General features: G+C 41.3%; 1 protein-coding gene across 1 annotated transcript in view; it reads left to right on the top strand.

Moving 5' to 3' along the window:
• The window catches only part of MNAT1 (MNAT1 component of CDK activating kinase), a 125,839-nt gene that overhangs the window by 27,079 nt on the left and 79,667 nt on the right, over positions 1-19,093 (top strand). The window contains exons 2-3 of the mRNA XM_067295095.1: positions 8,956-9,108; positions 10,778-10,851. Coding sequence (XP_067151196.1) covers positions 8,956-9,108; positions 10,778-10,851 — 227 coding nt within the window. The remainder of the gene's footprint in view (positions 1-8,955; positions 9,109-10,777; positions 10,852-19,093) is intronic.

Genomic DNA, 19,093 nt, shown 5'->3' with positions numbered 1-19,093 from the left:
CAGGTGATTAAAATCCTCCTCATGAACGTATCAAAATTCACCTTGAAATTAATTTTTTGCCATGTTACTTCCATTGGAAGTGGTTCTAGACTCTCACTGCTGTGCCTGGTAGAAACTGTGATTTCCAGTGTAAATTCTGCACTGCTGGTTGAACCTGTTAGTTTAACTTAAACAGCTTTTTCTGCCTGTTTTGTATATATCTCCTAAAATATTTAGAGCAGTCTCCTCTGAGCTAATCTTCCATTCTTCTGATCATCCTAGTTGCCCTTTTCTGAGCTTCTAGTATGAACTCATGTATCTGGAACGTGAGTGCTGAGACCTGTACATGTGATTTCAGGTGACGTCTCAGCAGAGCCTGACTGTAATTCTGATGGCAATACTTCTCCTGATGCATCTTTGGGTTGCATGTGCCTTTCCATGACTGCATCACATTACAAAGTGATCACGAGCTACTATTTAACTAGTACACTGAGGTGTCTCTCCTTCTCCTTGGTGCTTTCTAAATGATGAGCTCCCAGTAACTTTGTCACTGTTCTCAAATGCATGAATTTGTTTTGTCCAGTTGCATTGCATCCTATTTTTATTGTGGAAAGACTTGCCTGTAAAATACTCTGAAATGCTGTGACATGCTTTTTAGCTCCTTTAATTTTAGTGATTTTGAAAAATACCTGCCTCATCCTTTGTCTGCTTCCCCACCTGTTGTTCTTGCATTGCTTGTGTTGTATCTGTTTTTTGTCTTACCTTTCTAGAGGTGTGTTGATCAAGCAACTTGGGGTACCCTGAAATAATGAATAATGCTTTGGGGTTGTTTCTCTCCTTATACTTTCAGATCAAGCTAAAATAGCCATGTATGCCATAAAAGCTTCATAAGAGGAAAGGAAAGGACAAATTTTAATGACGACATTGTGTGCTCTTGAATTCACAGCTTTGAAAGAGAGAGTTGCTTTTTACACTCTTCCATCCAAAGGCTTACTTTGACTGTGATTTAGTGTTTGACAACATGCTGCTTTAAACCATCTCATCCTGGTTCCTCACTGCTACCTCTGCTTTGTCTTTTGGTGTGTGCTGATATAAGCATTCATGAATTAAGTGGTGAACCAAATTGGGGAGTTTCGCTGGCCGAAAAATAACCCAGCAAATAACCTGTGGCTGCACAAATGTTTCTGGCCCGTGGGAGAGGACGACAGGGGAAGGACCGTGTACAGTAGAGGGTGAAGGGAGATTAGAGCAACTTCTTTGGCATTAGTGCTGGCTTAACATGTAGAACTGCAGTTTTGGTTTTCCTGTGTTGAATATATAAATTCAAGGTTGCTAGGAGCTTTGGTACCCATGAGCATGGGAGTTGGTGTCTTGCACTTTAAGTTTGGTCACTCACTTCTGACATAAATTACCTAAAAGGAAATAGTTGATTTTTTTTTCTTTGTATCATGAAACATGATTTACTTTGGAGTTAGTACATAGCACTTTACAAGCACGATCTGCTGTGACAATCTTTTCAAACCAAGCAAACTTTGTGCTGGAGAGAACAGTTCTTCATTGCACACTGCTTTTTGAGCACTGACTTTTTTAGCACTATCCAGAATATGGAAGATGTAGTTATTGCTCTAATAGACTCCTCTCATTACCAACATTTTAGTTGTTCTTAAGTGTGTATACAAGCACCCACCGTGTCTTTCTTTATCGGAATGGTTTAAGGAAACTGGATTGTGTACTTTTTAGGCTTGGAGTGAAATATAAGTCTGTGCTCTTGGCAGAAGTTTGGCTTGGTTCCTCCCAAAAGCTGAGACACATGAGCCAACATGTGCAGATCATTCAACGGGTATGTCTGGAAGAGATGAGTAAAAGTTTTTTGATTTCGAGAGACTTTTTAAAACTTGCATGTTTCCCATTGGGACCCCAAACCACCATGTTTTTTTCTTCTGTAGACCTAGGTCATATGTCTGGCTTTCTTAAAGATGTGTGTTTTATCAACTTTATCTCCTTACTTGCTGAGGCTAGACATGAACTATGGGAGTGTCTTGTGACAAGCCCTCAGTAAAGTGGACGGGATCTCCCATCATGCCATAAATATCTTTATTTTATTTTTTTTCCTTTTACTGTATAGCCGCACTTCCTTGTCTTGCTTCCACATATCCATTGATATACTGTCAAATGTGGTGAAAGTCAGGATGGAAGGTAGGTTTGGATTGAGTAAAAGACTTGTGACCTTTTTGAGTCCCCAAAGCTTTTAGTTGTGTTTTGTTTTTTTCCAAGTATGATTTCTGGTATTTGCAAGTGTTTCATAAGACTAAGCAAGCGAATGCTCAAAATACTTGAGTTAATAAGGTATATAAGCTCTGGGGGCAGGTTAACCCACACAGTGGTGCAGGAGTTTCTCACGCGGTAACAAATGGGCATGGGAGGAGACGGGAGCAAAGTGTCTTGTATTACGTTCTGTGTGAGACTGTAAACTTGTTAATGATAAGTATGTTTGTCTTGGCTCTGTGAGGCAATGGGCAATGCTGAACCGGACCATGTCTAAAGAGGGCAGTTTCTAGACTGAAGGCAGACGTGGAGAATTTGGTAGTTGTGTCGTATGGTCAGGTGTGCTGTGGGCAGCTACTAGTTCTCTCCTCCTGTCCTGATAGCTACCAAATTTGGTGTTTGTTTGAAAACCCTGAAAACTTGCAAAGATTCTTATTCAAGGAGAGTTAGTTATAATAAAGGGGTTGTTGATATAGGTGAATTATTATTTTAATGCATGTGTTTGCATAGCAGACTGTAATGGATTTGAAGTAGCTATTCTGGTACATTGGGTAAATTCTCTGTCGATTTTGGTATGCATACTCATTATGAAAACACTTATTTCTCAATGCCACACAGCTACTCTTGAGTTGTTAAGAATTGACCTGTCAAGTAAATACACTTTGACTCAGTTGATAATTTTGATGTAAGATACTTTTTTTTTTTTAAATGATTGTGTGCTTAATTGTCTAGACAGCAGTATCTCATGAAGACCATTTTTATTTAAATATCCATCTATAGAAATAATTTCTGTATCTGTAGTAATACCATAAAAGGTTCTTCTCTAATTTTTCTGGGGAAAAAGGAAAAGGCTCATGTATGGGATAAATGTGAATTAAGTTTCAGCTTGCTGCAGACTCTTTAGTTAGGTCCAAACTACTTGCAATGGTTTTGTAATGGAGATGTTGACACACAATGGGTGGTGGAAATGTTTCTGTTTATTATTAATTCACTCAGTATGTCTTTTTTTTGCTTAAAATGTCAGTCATTCAAGGCTGTTGTTCCAACACTACCTGGTCTGCTTTCTTTCTGGTAAGTGCAGCTGAGATGAACTGGTCTGTAGTGTTTGTAGAATGATCAGGGTATGTATATGGGTGTTTGGAAAAGACTGTTAACTGTGGTTGAATCCTCTAAATTTTTGAGATGTCTGGGTTCGTTTAACCTCCTCCTTTCTGCAGTGTGGAGCAGAACTAGTCTGACAGCACCAAACTGAAACAAAAGTGTGTGCGTGCATCCTATTCCCAAAAGGTATTATATTTTTAGACTATTTATATGCTTAGCTGCTTGGCAGATGATGCTGAGAATTGACATAATACAGATACAGATGGAGGGTTTTTTGGTTATCCTTTGTTTTGTAAAGGAAGGGTTAAGATCAGATCTCTGGAGTCTTGATATATCTGAAAAAAAAAAAGGTGGTTAGCAAAGCAATCTCCTGAGATTTTTGGCTTGCAGTGCATGTTACTGTGGGCTGAAGAGAGGGGAGCTGCGGACAACTGAGGATAGCTTCTTAAGAGTGCTAAATAAATTCTTGTCTGTTGGTTAATAGAAGAATAATTTTGCCAGAAACCTGAAATGTTTCTTATTACCATAATGAGCTGTACCCTCTACACGGCAGGTAAGACGCTTGTGAGACCTGTTTGTTTACTAGTTGAAGACAGACCCAGCGTGGGTTTTTTTGGCTTGATGGGTTTTTGAGAGCTTTCTGACGTTGTCCTCTCATGAGGTAAGAACAGCAAAATCCCCGTTGTTAGAACTGAACAGAATCTGAACTGGGAGAGAGGGAAAGATTAATGAGTATGTTCTTCTCCCCGACTCCCTCTTGCATTTTGCCAGCAGAGAAGGGAAGTGGTGATCCAAAGGACTAGACAGCTTCTTCTGCAAGTTCTTGAAAAAGTATTTCCAAATTCCTGAAGCTGAGATGTGAAAAGGAAAAGACTTATTTTGTCCCGTAATAGTCCCAGCTCCCTTCTCGCCTCTGGGCTACTGATCTCATAAGCTCCTTTATTCTGCGGCTTTCGGAAATGCTTAGCTTCATGGCACTTGTGCTGCTTTCTCTCGCCTCTGTTTTTGATCCCTAACCCCTAAAATGAAGAGGAGGAATAAACATTCCTCTTACTTAGATCCCATAGCTCTTCAGAGGACCAAGTTCATCACTGCCACAGACCGTAGAAAGAATCTGCGTTTTTAAGCCGTACCTACTAGTCCATCAGCCTAGTTTTGGAAAAACCTGCAGTGGCCAATTGCAAATATTGGATGGAGTTTTGGCCATGTAGCAGAAACCACTGTGGGTTACGAGTCCTTGCTAAATGTATGGAACATTGTGAGATAAACAGGTTTGGCAGCTGCTTGCTCCGAATTGGGCCCCTCTTGTCCCAGTTTAAGAGTCTTGTTGCAAAAAAACACAAAATTGTCTACTCCAAGCTAAGCACAAAGTCTCTGAGCTTTTTTAGAAGCATCTTTGATTTAAAAATCAAGCTAGATATCCTTCTGTAAGATTTCTCCTGTGTGTGGTTTTTCTGTTTGTTTTTACTGTTCCCCATTCATAAATCAAGAACCACTCCACTGCTGTAAGTAAATTTCCCCCGACTTCAGAGTTGAGGAGCAAGGGAAAACATACCTCTTTTTTTTTTTTTTCCTGATTCTTTCCATTCCATTTGTTTGTGGTTTGAGCCTTGGCTATATGTTGAAGACTCTATTACTATTTTTTAAATCTAGACTATTTTTTCCATTGTTTGTTATGCTTGTTACTTTAAATTAGAGAAATATCTTGGTTAATAAAGCTGAAAAAGGGGGACTTAGAGCTTCTTAATATTTGATGCTGTAATAAGTCTATCTACTAAAAATAGCCTTTGCAAAGAAGGGTAGTAACTTCTGTAATATTTTTAGTCAAAAGCAAAAGCCATAAAGATTTTTTCTGACATGATTAATGGCTATGTATCTAAATTCCTGCAAATTTTTGCTATGCTCAGCGGAATCTAAGATTTAAAAAAGAAAGAGTTTCTAGTACTCCTGCTTGCAAAAATAGCTCTTCATCTATTCTGTTTTGCTTGCTCTTTTGCCAGCCAAGCTAGAAAAGTAAGCAGCACCGTCAAGCTATGCTAATGTGGTGAGCCATTTTCATCCGTTTAATGTCCAAGAGGATTGATTCCTTATCTCCCGTGCTCCTTACATGAAGGCGGCAGCGTGTGTGTTTGCATGTGAGGAATGCAGGATTGGGCACAAATCTTTCACCCTGTAAGACATCTCGTCCAAAACAAACACTCGGTTCCAGTAAGTGTATTTTAGTTGATAAATGTCTGATAGCTTTCTGGAGAGGAACTTCTGCTTGTTTCCTGCCGTGAACCAGAAGCATTTCTAGCCTGCTCCTGCAGCCACTGAGCATTGAGGTGTATAGGAGGCATGTGGTGCTATTTGTGCGTTCGTGGTGCGAAGCCATCTAGATGCTTCATTATTTGCCTTCCTCCAAAATGTGGCGTCATTCTAGACTGCCTACAGACTGAACCGTTCATTTAATATTTCTTGGGGGTGAAAAGGAAGAAAAAGACAGATCAAACCATGAAAATGAAAACTAATGTATGGATATTTATAATCCTGTTGTGGAAGACCAGGAGACTTTATTGTTCCTGGAGACGATGTGGTTGCTTTCTTTGGTGACATTACTAATAGTCTTCCCCCGTTGTTCGCGCATGCCTAATTCCCTGGGCATTTTCTATTGCTATCTTCATCCACATTACCTATTCTCAGGTTTCAAACATAAATCTAAATGGTAATAGAATGTTTTAATGAATGTATGAAATATAAATCACAGAGGCCGAACAGCCTCTGTGTCAAGATGAGAACCAACAATATCACACCTGTATTTGTTGAGACCTCATGCAAAATTGTTGTCTTCAATCAATTATATTCAGTTTTGAACAAATGTATAGTCCTTATTTTTTTAGGCAAGGACATTTGTCATTGTTATTTCATATATATAGTATGTATGCATATATATAATTACTTTTATATAAAATACAAAATATAATATTGATATAATGTATTCATATATAAAACACTCTTCAAGATATGTATTTGTATAATATAACAGATTTTATCTTATATGTTATTAATAATTTATATTATTTCATATAATATAAACGCACAAACAATTCTTGAGGCCCTCGGTTTAAGCAAACACACAGCCACATGTTTTGGCTTTTGTAGATTTGTAGAGGTGTTAGGCAGGTGCTTTGGTGCTTTGCTTACTTGGGGAAAGCCAGCTATGCTGTGCTGGGCAATAAAAGAAGGCCCGAAGGACGTCCTGCTCCCTTGGTTGGCTGTCCCCTCCTTGCACGCAAATGGAGAAGAGGTGGTATTAGCACCTGAGTTGCCGTGGGCCGTGGGAGAGCTCTGTGACGCCAGCTCTGGCGTTGGCTGTCCCCGTGTGCTGCCTGGGACGTCCGGCTGTTGCGGTGATGTAGGTACCGGCGGCGAGGTCACGTAAGCTGCTGCGTCTCTAAGGAGCTATGCTGTGTTTTTTGCGGTCACGGTCTAAGACGAGATTCTTTCAAGCCGTGTCTTGCTCTGCTGTTTGCGCTGAGCCTAGTGTAGGGACAGAGGCTTTGGGGAGGTTTTACAGTGTAAATACCACCTTTACCGGAATCCGCCTTCGTGTTGTACATGTGCGGTTTGAGTTTAGCGGTAGGCAGCGAAACCAAAAGGAACTAGTTGGACAGGAATTCGGGAGACAGCTTTCTTTCCTTCTTTAAGAATAAGATTGAAATGTATAAGCAAGCATGCTCGCCATCGCTGGGCAAGGGGCTGCAGCTTGCGGGGGCAAAAATGACCGTTCTCCTAGGAAATTAGCCTGGTATCTCATTGTGTGTATTAAATCTGAGAGAGGGAGGGAAGGCAGGACTTGGACTGAATCCCGTTCTGCCCTCGCTTTGTCCCGTGTAAGCTATTTTGAAATCAAAAGGAATTATGTATAAATAAGTGAGGGTGAAAGTGCCTGAGTGAGTGCGAAGGGACTCGATCGCCCGATATGGGATTCCCATGGTGAGGTGTTGACTCATCTGTTTTAGTAGGCAAAGCTCTTTGCTAGCCTTAGAAACAGCGGTCCGGGTTGGGAAGGCACTGGAGCACTGGTGTGGAGCGCGTTTCTGCGGGGCGGTGTTTTCCGTAGTCAAGTCCTGTGTAAACTTGAAAGGTCTTTGATTTAGGGAAGAGGAGGGAATGAAGCGAAGTAGTTTCAGGTGCTACTGTCTGTGCGTAATGTCTCGCCCAGGGAGACCCTGTTCTGTTGGTCCTTAGGCAATACCGCGATGAAAAACAATGCAAACACCTGCACGCGGATCCACCTGCCAACTTCTGTAGCTTTACACTCCCTTCTTCTAGAACTTAAAAATAGGAAAAAGGAGACGGAGATTCTTTGCTGCACTTTGTTTGCCGGGTTGAGAAAGATGTACAAACAGCGGTAGCTGCCAAAACTAAGGAGACAGCAAAGCCGTCCCTGCGTGCGGGGCGCTTGCGTGCCCGGACTGGCTGGGGGCAGAGATCGCTTGCAAGACACAGTTGTGTTTGTTCTGCGCTTTCTAATCGTGACGGCAGCCGCTGAGCGAAGCTGGCTGGCTCCAGCCCGCGCTGCCCCCGCCAGCCCTGCAGCCGGTTCGGTTGGGCGCGGGGTTTGGTCCCGAGCCGTCACGGCCCCGTCGGCGCCGTTTCTCTCGGCTCGTTTTGCCTTTGTGCCGCGTGAAGCTGGCGAGGGGCCGACAGCGTCCGACTGTGTCGGCTTCGACGCACCCAGGTTATAAATAGGCCCCCCCGCTGCCCCGCCGATCGGACGTGACTGCAGCAGGTGGGGTCCTCGGCTCGCCCTTTGCACGCTGTCCGTGCCCAAATACTCTTCTTTTTTTTTTTTTTTTTTTCTTTTTAGTTGACCTTCTTGTGTGTTCTTCCTTTATCAAATGTTGACTGACTGGTTAGCAAGTGTCTTAAACCCTGAAATTTTCTTTAAGGCAGAAGAAATAAAACTAGAAAGGTATTTTTGCTTTATTTTTGCGCAGGAGGTGTATTTTGTGTGCGATTTTGAAATCATTAACAGAAGGCGCCCAGGAGCTGCGTAACACTGGGCGCTGGTAGAAACGGTGCTGAGATTTTTCTGCCTGTGGTCATGTTGGGCTGGAGTCTTGCTCGGTCTGGTGGTGGCGGCTCTTCCATGGTTATAGTGGGAGGCGCTTGGAAGGCTCCGGGCACGTTTTTGGTATCCCCACTTGTGCTGAATAGTACCTTGCACTGTGAACAGCCCCAGGCAAATAAATGGGGCTTTTTGTGTGGTAAGGTGGTGCTCAGAGTAAATAAGGATATTGCAGTCTGGTCTGGGCAAAATGAGTTTGATGGTGTCAATAAACAAGCTTCCTCTTGACACAAAAAGCATCATTGTGTTTGGATTAGCTTTCAGCCTCGGCAAAGCGGTTTGGGCAGGGAGAATAAATGTGTTTGTGCTGCTGGGATCATTTCCCTCCAGCCGTGGTGGAGACCCCTCGCTTGCTTTGCCGTTGTCAGGGTGCTTTGAGGGGAGAACTGCGGTCTTCAGTCTTATTGCATGAAGAAAAACTGAAAGCAAGGGCAGGCCTGTGTTGCAGTTGCTGTTTAACGTCTAGCTGTCTTTACACTTCTTCCTTTCTCCCCCAGATGCGAGAGCTGTGTGGAGCTGCTGTTTGTAAGAGGGGCCGGCAACTGCCAGGAGTGCGATACCCCCTTGCGGAAGAGTAACTTCAGGGTACAGCTCTTTGAGGATCCTGCCATTGACAAGGAAGTGGAAATTCGGAAGAAGGTGCTGAAAATGTGAGTGTCATTGGTTTAAAGAACAGAACCTGGGTAATTTTATGGATCACTGTATTCACAAATCGACTTCTTTCCTCCATTGGTGTAGAGGGATAACAAAACAGATAACTTGGTTCAGTGTAACACTGAAGGATTTCAGAGAATCTGACTTGATGCAATGACCGAGGAATGAAGCCTCAAGTTAGCCTTGAGGGATTCCTGCTTAGTGTTAAAAATGTTGGGTTTCCTATGGAGCCTCATTTGGCAAAGATTTGCCTCCTAAACGGAGATGATTAGATATTGAAGACTACAAGTGCTTTCCCTTTGAGGGGCTGAGCAGTGGAGTGGGTCAAGAATCAGGATCTTGATAGTTTTGTTGCCTGGGAACCTGTTCTGAGAATTAAGGTCAAGTTCCCCTTCAAAATGAAGATGAACACAAGAGAAACTATGTTCACGTTGTTTTCTATTACATGCAACAAGTATTAGTAAAAATGCTTCCTTGTCAAACCTGATGTTACTAGTCTGTCATGCAGATTTGAGAGTTCTTGGAATTGAGATAAATTGCATCTAAAATTATGCCTGACTTCTTGTGGGCAAGAAACAACATTTTATGGGGGAAAATAAGAGGGTCAGTTGATGTACTGGTAGAAGAGGGCCCAGTGGAATGTTACAGTCCTGGAGAGTTGTATGTGTGAAAACAAACGTACAGGTAAACTGTAAGCTTGGCAGCCTTTATCTAAGACTTGGTACAATATTAAATGAGCCTTATGATGTTGCTGAGATGTAGGGAAATTGCCTCATTGAATACCAAGATGCGTCTGTATTTGATGTGGAAAGTAGTATCATTTTGAGGCTTGGTTATAACATCTGCTGAAGTTAACAAAAGTCAAACTGAATGAAGTCAGCGTAGTCTCAGAACCTAAACTTGCCATGAAGCAGTGTTAGAAAAGAAAATATTGTAGAATACTTGGTCTGCTTGGATTTGCCAGATTAGTTTTTAGTAGGCAGAAAAAATTTCCCCAAATTGGAATTTGGCCTCAGTTCTGGGGATTAGAATTTTTTTATATTTGTGGGTGTCATGTATCTTTGTCCACATAGCAGGCAGAATCTTAATTTTATCTTTTTGGGAAGAAAGTTGCGTGTCTTGACTCCCAGACCCTGCCCATGTTCTATCTCGATTTGTTGTCCCTTCACCTTTTCCCTCTATCCAGATATAGGAGTTCTATAAATGAGTTTTGGAATGATTTACTGATATGAAATCAATTTATTTTGTAGCATTTTAAACTTGCTGCTAACATACTTTTGTTGGCACAAAACCAGACCCCCTTCTTTGGTATTTCTATTGTCTTCTCTTGTGGGCGTTACTGTTGTCTCTGCCTTTGTTAACAAGCTTTCTGTGACCAAGAGATGGCTTGCGATTACTATATGCTAGCCTCTGTGCTCCCATTTACCTGTAACCCTGGCAAACAGTAGGCAACGACCGCGCTTATTTATGCCGGACTGGCTCCTTTCCTTTTAAAAGGAGACAGAAGTGCTTGTTTCAAAGATTCTGTACGTTGGTCAACTGTGGGAGCCACAAAGCACACTGATGATATAACTAGGTCAGGCTTAATACGCTTGCAGCAAGAGCCTTGTTGAAATGAAAATTCATCTTTGTGTTATATAAATGATTGTTTCTCTTCTCTCAAAGATACAATAAAAGAGAGGATGACTTTCCCAGTCTGAGTGAATATAATGATTTCCTGGAAGAAATAGAAGAAATTGGTAAGTCTTAATGCTTGCATTTTTGATGTGCTGTGCTCATGAGACCATAGGCTTTTATCTTCTGACTCAGCTGCCTATGAGAATGTCTAAGTTGAGTTTCTTTAACAGGATTTATTGTAGTATCTGATGTTTATCTAATTACTTTCTCTGTACATTCTTAATCATATTTGCTGAACTGTGGGGCATTGTTCAGTAAAACATTTTATCTGCCGGAGAAAAATCATGATACAAAGAGGACGGAGTGCATTATAGCTGGAAAAGAAAGGTTTGCAGGGGACTGTTGGTGCTACACTGAGGAAAAATTAAACAAAGAGAGGAGAAATTCAAATTTTCATTATATCCATTAGCTTTATCTACCATGACAAAAGCCATATGGTGTCTTTCATCATTTTTGCTTCTGCAAGTAGAGTACTCAAAGCTACATTGAAGCTGATGACCTTACATACCACTATGGTAGCATTTTATGTTGCTGTGCAGGAGAAGGTGGTTTAGGAACAGACACTGATTTCTTTCTCTTTGCATTAGCTGAAACAGAGCTTTGCCCTTTGGGAAGGGACTATGTTATCAACAGAGTTTTTTCTTCTTTCTTAGGGTGACTTGTGATTTACGGCAGAGTGATGGAGTTTGCCTAGAAAAACATGGATGTGTTCAAAGGAGTCACTCTTAAATGATTGTTTCTTGGTTTTATGAGCTTCTGAGGCTTTTTTCTTTTTTTTTTTTCCCCTCCTTTTGTCCTGGAGGAAGAAGAGGTGGCAATTTGAAGGAAAACATGGGGATGCCACTCCCTTTCAGTTTCTCAGAGGAGCCCTTGCTCTTCTTTGGACTGTGGTGTTCCGTAGAAATGCATCCAATATATTTACTGCTGTGAGTAATGTATCGTGTTTTTATTGGCATCAGAAGGCTGAGGCTGGAGAGCTAAATCATGTGGCTGGGAAACACCAGGCACACTCATAGGGGCCCAAATATCTGGAGGAGACTATGTGGGTGTAGTTCTGTTTGCATATTTTTTTGGATGGTGTGGGGGAAGGAGGGAGTGAGTAGAAAGAAGGGTTGCAATTTAGCCTGAGGATGCTGGAAGAATCTGTGTGCTCATGGAAAGGAAAATTACTTTTTATTTATGTAGCATTTAGTAAAGGTTTCCCACTTACTGAGATCACATAGATTTTCAGTGTCTACAACCAAGGAGTTAAGTTTTGCCTGAAATTGCTTGAACCTTGTTAATTTGTGCAGGGTGTTATGATTCTCCAGCTCTTTGGATTAGGTTTTTAAATTTCTTGTGGATCCAGAGCCTGTGCTAGTAACTTGGTTTAGAAGTGGTGGAACTCACTGTGGGTCTTCATAACCTTGTGAGCAAAAGTGAATCTGTCTGCAATTGTGCTGATCCTGCAAATGCATAGCAAAAGCTCAAGGAAAGGAGTTTTTAGGATTTGGAGTTGGTTGCTGGAAAGGGTCACCTACTATATTAAAAGGGATGGAAAGGCTGAGTATTTCCTAGTTTTCCCGTGTAGCAGTCAGGGTGATCAGAGGAAGGAAGGGGTGCAGTTAAGACAGCTCTTCATTTTCACTGCCTGAGGGGTCATTTTATAACCTACTAACTTTAAGCAGATCCAGAAGACAGAGGGCTGGTTAAGTTCAAGAACAGCACCTTGTGGTAAGAATTCAGGCCCCTTTCCCTGGTGACAAAGCTTCTTGCACACATGTTGCTTTCCAAATTGGTTGGTTGTTCCCGTCTCCCCAAACTCATCCCTGCTATGCTCCTGAGCTGAGTTCTCCAGTTGACAGCTGCCCGGCACGTAGCAGAAGCAGTGTGACTTCTTCCACCGTTCTTGCTGTGCGTGTTGGATATAGCATGGCTGAACAATGTGTTAGAGGTGTCTTAAAGTCTGTGTACTGCTAGAAATGCTTTCACATTTTTGTATGTGTGAATTCCCTGCTCGTTTGTGCACGTGAGAAACTGGGCTGCAGGGAGGGAAGGAAAGAGCATAGTCATGCAGAGCAAAGCTTTGCCTTTGTAGGGACAATGTATAACACTTAGCAAAAGCTGTTGGTGGTCATTAAAACTGACAGGTTAGGAAGCTAGGGGGCAGAGAACCAGTCTTTTCTCTCCTTCCCCCCACCCAAATTCTCAATTTTTATGTGGGAGGGTCAAAGTGACAGAAAGTTCAGCTTTACCTTGTTTCCTCCTTGCTGATAGGTCTGTTTCTTTGGTTGTTGTGTGTGTGGCAGGGGGGTGTTCAATGAAAATAATTGCTTGGTAGAGACAAAATATGAAAGTCCTGTTTCATGTGACCCTGACACAATTCTTATTGTCCTTCAAAATGTTTCAGGTAGATCAGTTCCAACGTTAGTGGTAGCTGGCCTGCCTTTCTCCATGGACGTGATGCATGACCTCACCTGAAATATATTTTCTCCTTCATATCAGGTGTACACCTATGGACATTTTCTATTTGAAGAAGTGTTGGGTGGTACAGCAGAAGAGTAGGAGGGGGAAAAAAAGTCAAACAAACATTATGGTAGTCACCTCTTAAGACCTCCATTATAAAAAACACATTTTTGAAGTAGTTTAAAATGTAGCCACTAAATAATGCTTTGGATTAAAATGTGTTATACAAGGCTTTAAATAGAAGCCACATTTTAAAGCAAGTTTTTCCCAGAAGAAAAATCAGTTGGACAACCTGAGAACATTGTAAACAGTTCATTGTCATTAACGCTACGAAGAAAAATAGTAAGTGAAAGGGTTAAATCCTGCCTTCGGGAAAGGTGTGTACAAACATATGTTGAAATGAGTCAGGTAGCTATGCCTCTGTGATGAGAGGGGCAAGGTTAGACCTTAAAGGAGTTTTGCTGCGAGTCACAGTCTCCAGGCATCATGCAAGCTTTGCTTGTTCTTCCTACAAGGTTTTCTTCTTCCCCGGAGTGTCTCCTTAGCTGGTTTTTAAAACCTCCTGTGAAAACTCTCCAAAAGAGGGCCTGCCTCTTGGCATGTGTGTACACACTGCTTGGCACACAGTTCCCCTGATACCTGAATGAGGCCTCCAGGCATGACCACAACACAATTGTTGAAAGTAATTATTGCTTTTTAAAACTTTCCATACATTCAACTTGGAAAGAGGCTACCAGATATGCGCCTTTCAGATTCCCGTATCTCGTTACTTCTCTAAGATTTTGTGCAATACAAGCCCCCTGGTGACTTGTGTTCTTGCTCAGCATACTTATCTAACAAGCGACCCTTGAATAGAAAGGATTTTACTATCTATGATTGCCTGTGGGTTATATTTTGTATTGCGTGCAGGTTTTTTTCCTCTCCGTGTGCGCGTAAGGATGGTTATACTGTTGCTAACAATGGGGATAATCGAACTGAAAATCATTCAGCTTTATCAAAGGTCCTTTTTGATTGTCTCCTCCAAACAAAGATTTCAATACTGTACCTGTTCCAGCCCAAGTGATCTTTCTTTGGCTTGATAGGGATGAGTGATTTGAAAATCATTCAACACTATGCCAAGGTGTTTTTCTGGAAAATTATTGTCACAAGGAAAGACAACTGAGGATAAACAGAAAGAATTATTAGTATCTAACTATTTTTTTTTCTTTTTCCCCAGCCTAGCTATAAGTTTTCTCTTATTTTTGATAACTGTTTCATAGTAAAAACAGAAATGTTGGCTGGAAGGGACCTCTCAAGATCATCTAGCCCATCTCTCTTCCCCTCCTTCTCCCCCGACCCCCCGCCAAATTAAGGAGACAGGTGGGATGGGACATTGAAAATGCCAACAGGAGATGCTGCAGCAACGCTGGACTCTCAGGGTGGACTGAGGATCTGGTTGTCTGTCTTCCTTTCTAGTGCTCTGCCCAAAGCAGTTGCAGGGTGGGAAGAGTATTATTTATGACAAACTAATATTTATTAATAATTCTTAAATTTCAGCATGCTTATACCAGTGTAATATGGATTGAACACTACGTTTTGCAAGATAACTGTGTGCAATCTTGTTCTTTCTTAATATCTCTTAGATATTCAGTAGACTAGGGAGAAGGTTAGGAAAGTGTTAAACTTCGGAAGAAACAGCCATTTAACTTATTTCAATTTATTGCTAAAGTAGCACAATAAATCAATTTTTGTCTCCTTAAGAAATAAAAAATGATTTTGACTACATCCCATCTGATAAAATAAACTTCATCATAAAGTATGCAATAAATTGATGACCTTTCTGTTGGAGCAATTAGTGTCATCCCTACACTGGTCTATGTACAGTTTACTGCTCCCCCCCTCCCTTTTTTGTAATTGTAGATATCTTTAATTCATGACTTTCTCTTATAGAAAAGAGTTGGACGTATGGAGTGGGCATCTCCTGTACCTGGTCAATGCCTTCAGCTAGCTGAATTCAGCAAGGGTTCCTCATAGCTAGAAACAGAGAGGGTGGAAGTTGGATGTTGTTAGTGGGTTGTGGACGAGTGAAAAATGAACAACATAGGAACTGCCTTTATAGATCATCAGTCTAGTTATCTGCTATCTCACCAGAGAGGGAATGTTCCTAATCTGTGAATGGCAAGTGTTTTTACATGCTAACATTACTGGCTGTTAAGGAACTGGGAGGAGAAGTCTTCGAGAATATGCAATATCCCAGACTAAAATGGGGAGATTATGATGGATCTGATTTAAAGTTCTACAGCAGACTGACATTCACTTACATTGCTGCATCTCTAGATAAATTATTGCGCCATGTAATCCCAAATTTTGTCTCAAATTTTCTTTTCTTTTATAACAACTAGAAAAATATTTTTCCATTTGTTATAGAATTGCACAGTGAATGTTGTTTTTAAAAAATAAAAAATTAAAAGTCTTCCTGTACAGGCTGAATTTGAGAAGAGCAGCGTTTTACCTAACTAGAATGAAATGTTTCAGAAAAACACAATAGTCTTCCTGTTATATTTCAACAGATGTCTCAAGGCAAGTCAATTTATAAACCAACCAATGTGAGATGGATAAGTAGATAAATAATTGTTGCATACAAAACAGCTTCTGTTTCTTTTCCCTGAAGGGTTTCTGGCCTCTTATATCGGCTTATGCTATATTTCAACATGGACAAAAATAAGTCTGGCTTCTCTTTGAAACTTTTTCAAACTAGCCATCTGCTTTGCCAGTCATAGGCAGATCTATACCAATATTTTTTCAGAGTAGGTGTAGCATGAGAGTTAGGCTTTTAACTCTTTCTGCCCCTCCTAGTTTTATAACCTATTTTGATGTTTTTTAAATTGGAACACCAGGAAGAATGATATTAAAAATAAAATTGTGGCAAACCCAAAGCAGCCTAAATCAAACAATACTGCAAAGTTTTATCTATGTAAAAGGTACGATGCTGTGTATGACATGTTCATAGTGACTCTGTTCTTTGGTTTGATACTTTCAGTTTTTAAATGCCAGGTAATTTGTGTAAGGGACACAGGAGGAGTCTCTTAGTTATCCTTCAAGGCCTAGTCCCTTATCAAATGGACTTGCCAGTTATAATTGTGAGCTTATAATTGTAAGAATCTGTATTCTCTAAATATTAATGAAAAAACATTTGAAGCTCATGAAAAATATATTTGAGCTGTCTAGCTGGCCACTGATAGCAACCATGCAGTGTCCAAGAGCATAATTTGTCTTGCTGCTAGGATGTTTGTGGTAGGAAGGAGGATATTTTTTTCATTTATTCAAGGACAGCTGTTGTCACTGCTCTTGGTCAAGTGACATCCAGGTCTTAACACTGTTGCAGCAAAATATACCTCTTCAGTATTTTAAGTCTTGAAATCTGCATCACTTAGTGTTGAGGAGCAACAGCTAAGGGTACAGTTATGGGACCAAGTGTTCCTCCTTAATGCCTATGAGTTGTTACCCAGTGGGAGAAATCCGTTCTGGTCTTTGAGGATATAGGAAGTATGAATCTTTCCAATTGCTGGTGTTCTACTGCATCCTCCAGTGAGGAAGTACAGTAAATATAGCAGAGCAAAATCAGCATGGCGCAAGGAAACATGATGGTTGAGGAGATTTTATTTGTGGTGAGCATCCACTGAAGCATTTGTTTCTGACCATAGCAAGGAAACAGAAGGAGGAATAAACTTTTTTTAACCTTGCTCCCAGCAGAGCTGCAGGCATTTAAGGACTGACTATGCAGGTGGTTATTGAAGATTCCTTAAACACTGATGCAGAAACAGATCTCTTGCATGGAAATGTTACTTCATACCAAGTTGCAAGATAAACTAGCTTTTGTAAGCAGTCCTGAATAAAGGCTGGCATCTGCATATGTGTAAAACTTGCCTCACTTTACCCAGTATAAGTTTAAAATTTTACAACTTTGTGGTTCATAAACCTAGCTAACTTGCTGAACCTATTAATGACAACTAAGAAAGAAAAAAAAATGTTAGCCAGCAATAATTAGAGAACCTGGGTCACCAGCTTGTTGCTGGATTATTTTTAGAGAAATATCTAAGATGTGCAGGAGCCCAAAGGCATTTGGCTTCTCATCTTGTTCCTCCTCTTGCACCTGAAGGTGGCATCTGGGCATCCTGCTAGCACAGCATGTCTCATGTGCTATTTCTTTCTCGTGTCATCATTGAAGAGTTTAGAGAGCTGGTGTGTGGATTTAAGTTGTAGGAAGTGCTGACATTCCCATGCAGCTGCTGTCATTGCAGAGCCCTGGTCTTGACTGTGTGCCAGCATTTTCACATGACAATTCTTCTCTGCCATAATACTCAAATATTAAACTGCTTGTCAGCTGGAAACTGTAGGCTTGAAAGTTGGAGGTCAAACCAAGACTAAAATAACATGTTTTCTTAAGGAAATGCTGCTACAACTGAAAACTGTATATTTATTGCAATATGAAATTGGACAATGTTGTTATGCCTTTTGGAGAGGAAAAAAATAAAATGTAGTTGAGATGAGTAACTTCTCCCCAAAAACAAGGAGCTGAACTTTGAAAGTCAGAGAGCTCTGTGTGGCTTGCTTGGGTTATACCAGTGCCTAGAGGCACCACCTGAGATGAGATCAAGACCACTGAGCTAGACACTGCACATAGCTATAGTAAGTAGACTCAGCTGATAAAATGTAGGAGAAAGGAAGCATTATTTCTCTGCCCCTAGTTTTTACAGATGGAAGACCTCCAGTGTAGAGGTCAAGTGATTTGCCCAGGATCGGTAGCAAAGTTGGAAATTGAACCCAGGTTTTGATTCTCAGTCAAATGCTTAAATCACGAAACCACCCTGCATCCCAGATTGCTTTGGAAGTCAGAAGGGTGGGGGATAGAGTTCAGCTGTTTTAGGAGTCAGGCTGAAGTAAAATGTCAGTCCTTTGATATTGCTCATTATTTGGAAAAGAGGAAAAAATACACACAGCATTTTTGGTTGTTTGCCTAAGGTTAGGAATTTCTTCAGCTATATTCTACCCAGCCCTTTTTGTTGCAGTTTAAAGAACTGAGTACTTTTGGTAGGACTAAGAGGATCTGTTGGTTCAGTACTCCTGGAACGAGTATTCTTCCTACTCCCATCTGTATATTTCTATTACTTCCCTTGTAGCAGCTCTGGCATTTGTCCGACCCCTTGGCTGAGCCAGGTCAGGTTGCTGAAAGGTTTCTGTTGACTCTGCAAAGGGTCCAGAGAGTCCCAGAGTCAGAGCAGGGGAGAGGGCCAGGCTTGTGTCCGGGAGTAGAGGTGTGAGAGCAGGACCACTCCTTTTGGCAATAGTGAGCTGCTCTACAGCTGGGTTAGTCTAATTGAACTGTATCCCACAGCTCTGGTGTTTTGGTCCTCTCCCCACTTCTCACCCACCTCCTGTTTTGTGTTTCACCAGTGATGCTTTGAAACCTGTTGTTTCTTTTGTTGCTCTTGCTGCTCTGCCAGTCTAGGCTATTCATAGTTTGTGGAAGATCCTCACTGATTTTGTTTGGCTTATCCGGAATCCTCCTGAAAGTTTGTTTCTGCCATGTTACCTGAGCAGAGAATGACAGAAGAAAGGGTGTCAACCTTTACCAAACCAACATGTGTGCTATTTTGCTGGGTAACAACACAGACTCTGTACTTCCTTCGGTTTCTGTCTAGCAACCTGACCTGGCACTGGTACATGCGTCCAAGGTTAATTTGGCCACAATCACTTGAGAGCCTAGGAACAGAGGACTGAACTGAAATCTTCTAAGTCCTGTGTTGGCATCTTCACCTCCTTCCATTCTTTAGGAGTTGGTGCAGGGCAATGGCTGTCATTCCCTTCTTGCAAAGGGTT

Source organism: Apteryx mantelli, chromosome 4 (assembly GCF_036417845.1).
Source record: "Apteryx mantelli isolate bAptMan1 chromosome 4, bAptMan1.hap1, whole genome shotgun sequence".
In the NCBI taxonomy this organism is placed as follows: Eukaryota; Metazoa; Chordata; class Aves; order Apterygiformes; family Apterygidae; genus Apteryx; species Apteryx mantelli.
This window is presented reverse-complemented; position numbering and strand designations above follow the sequence as displayed.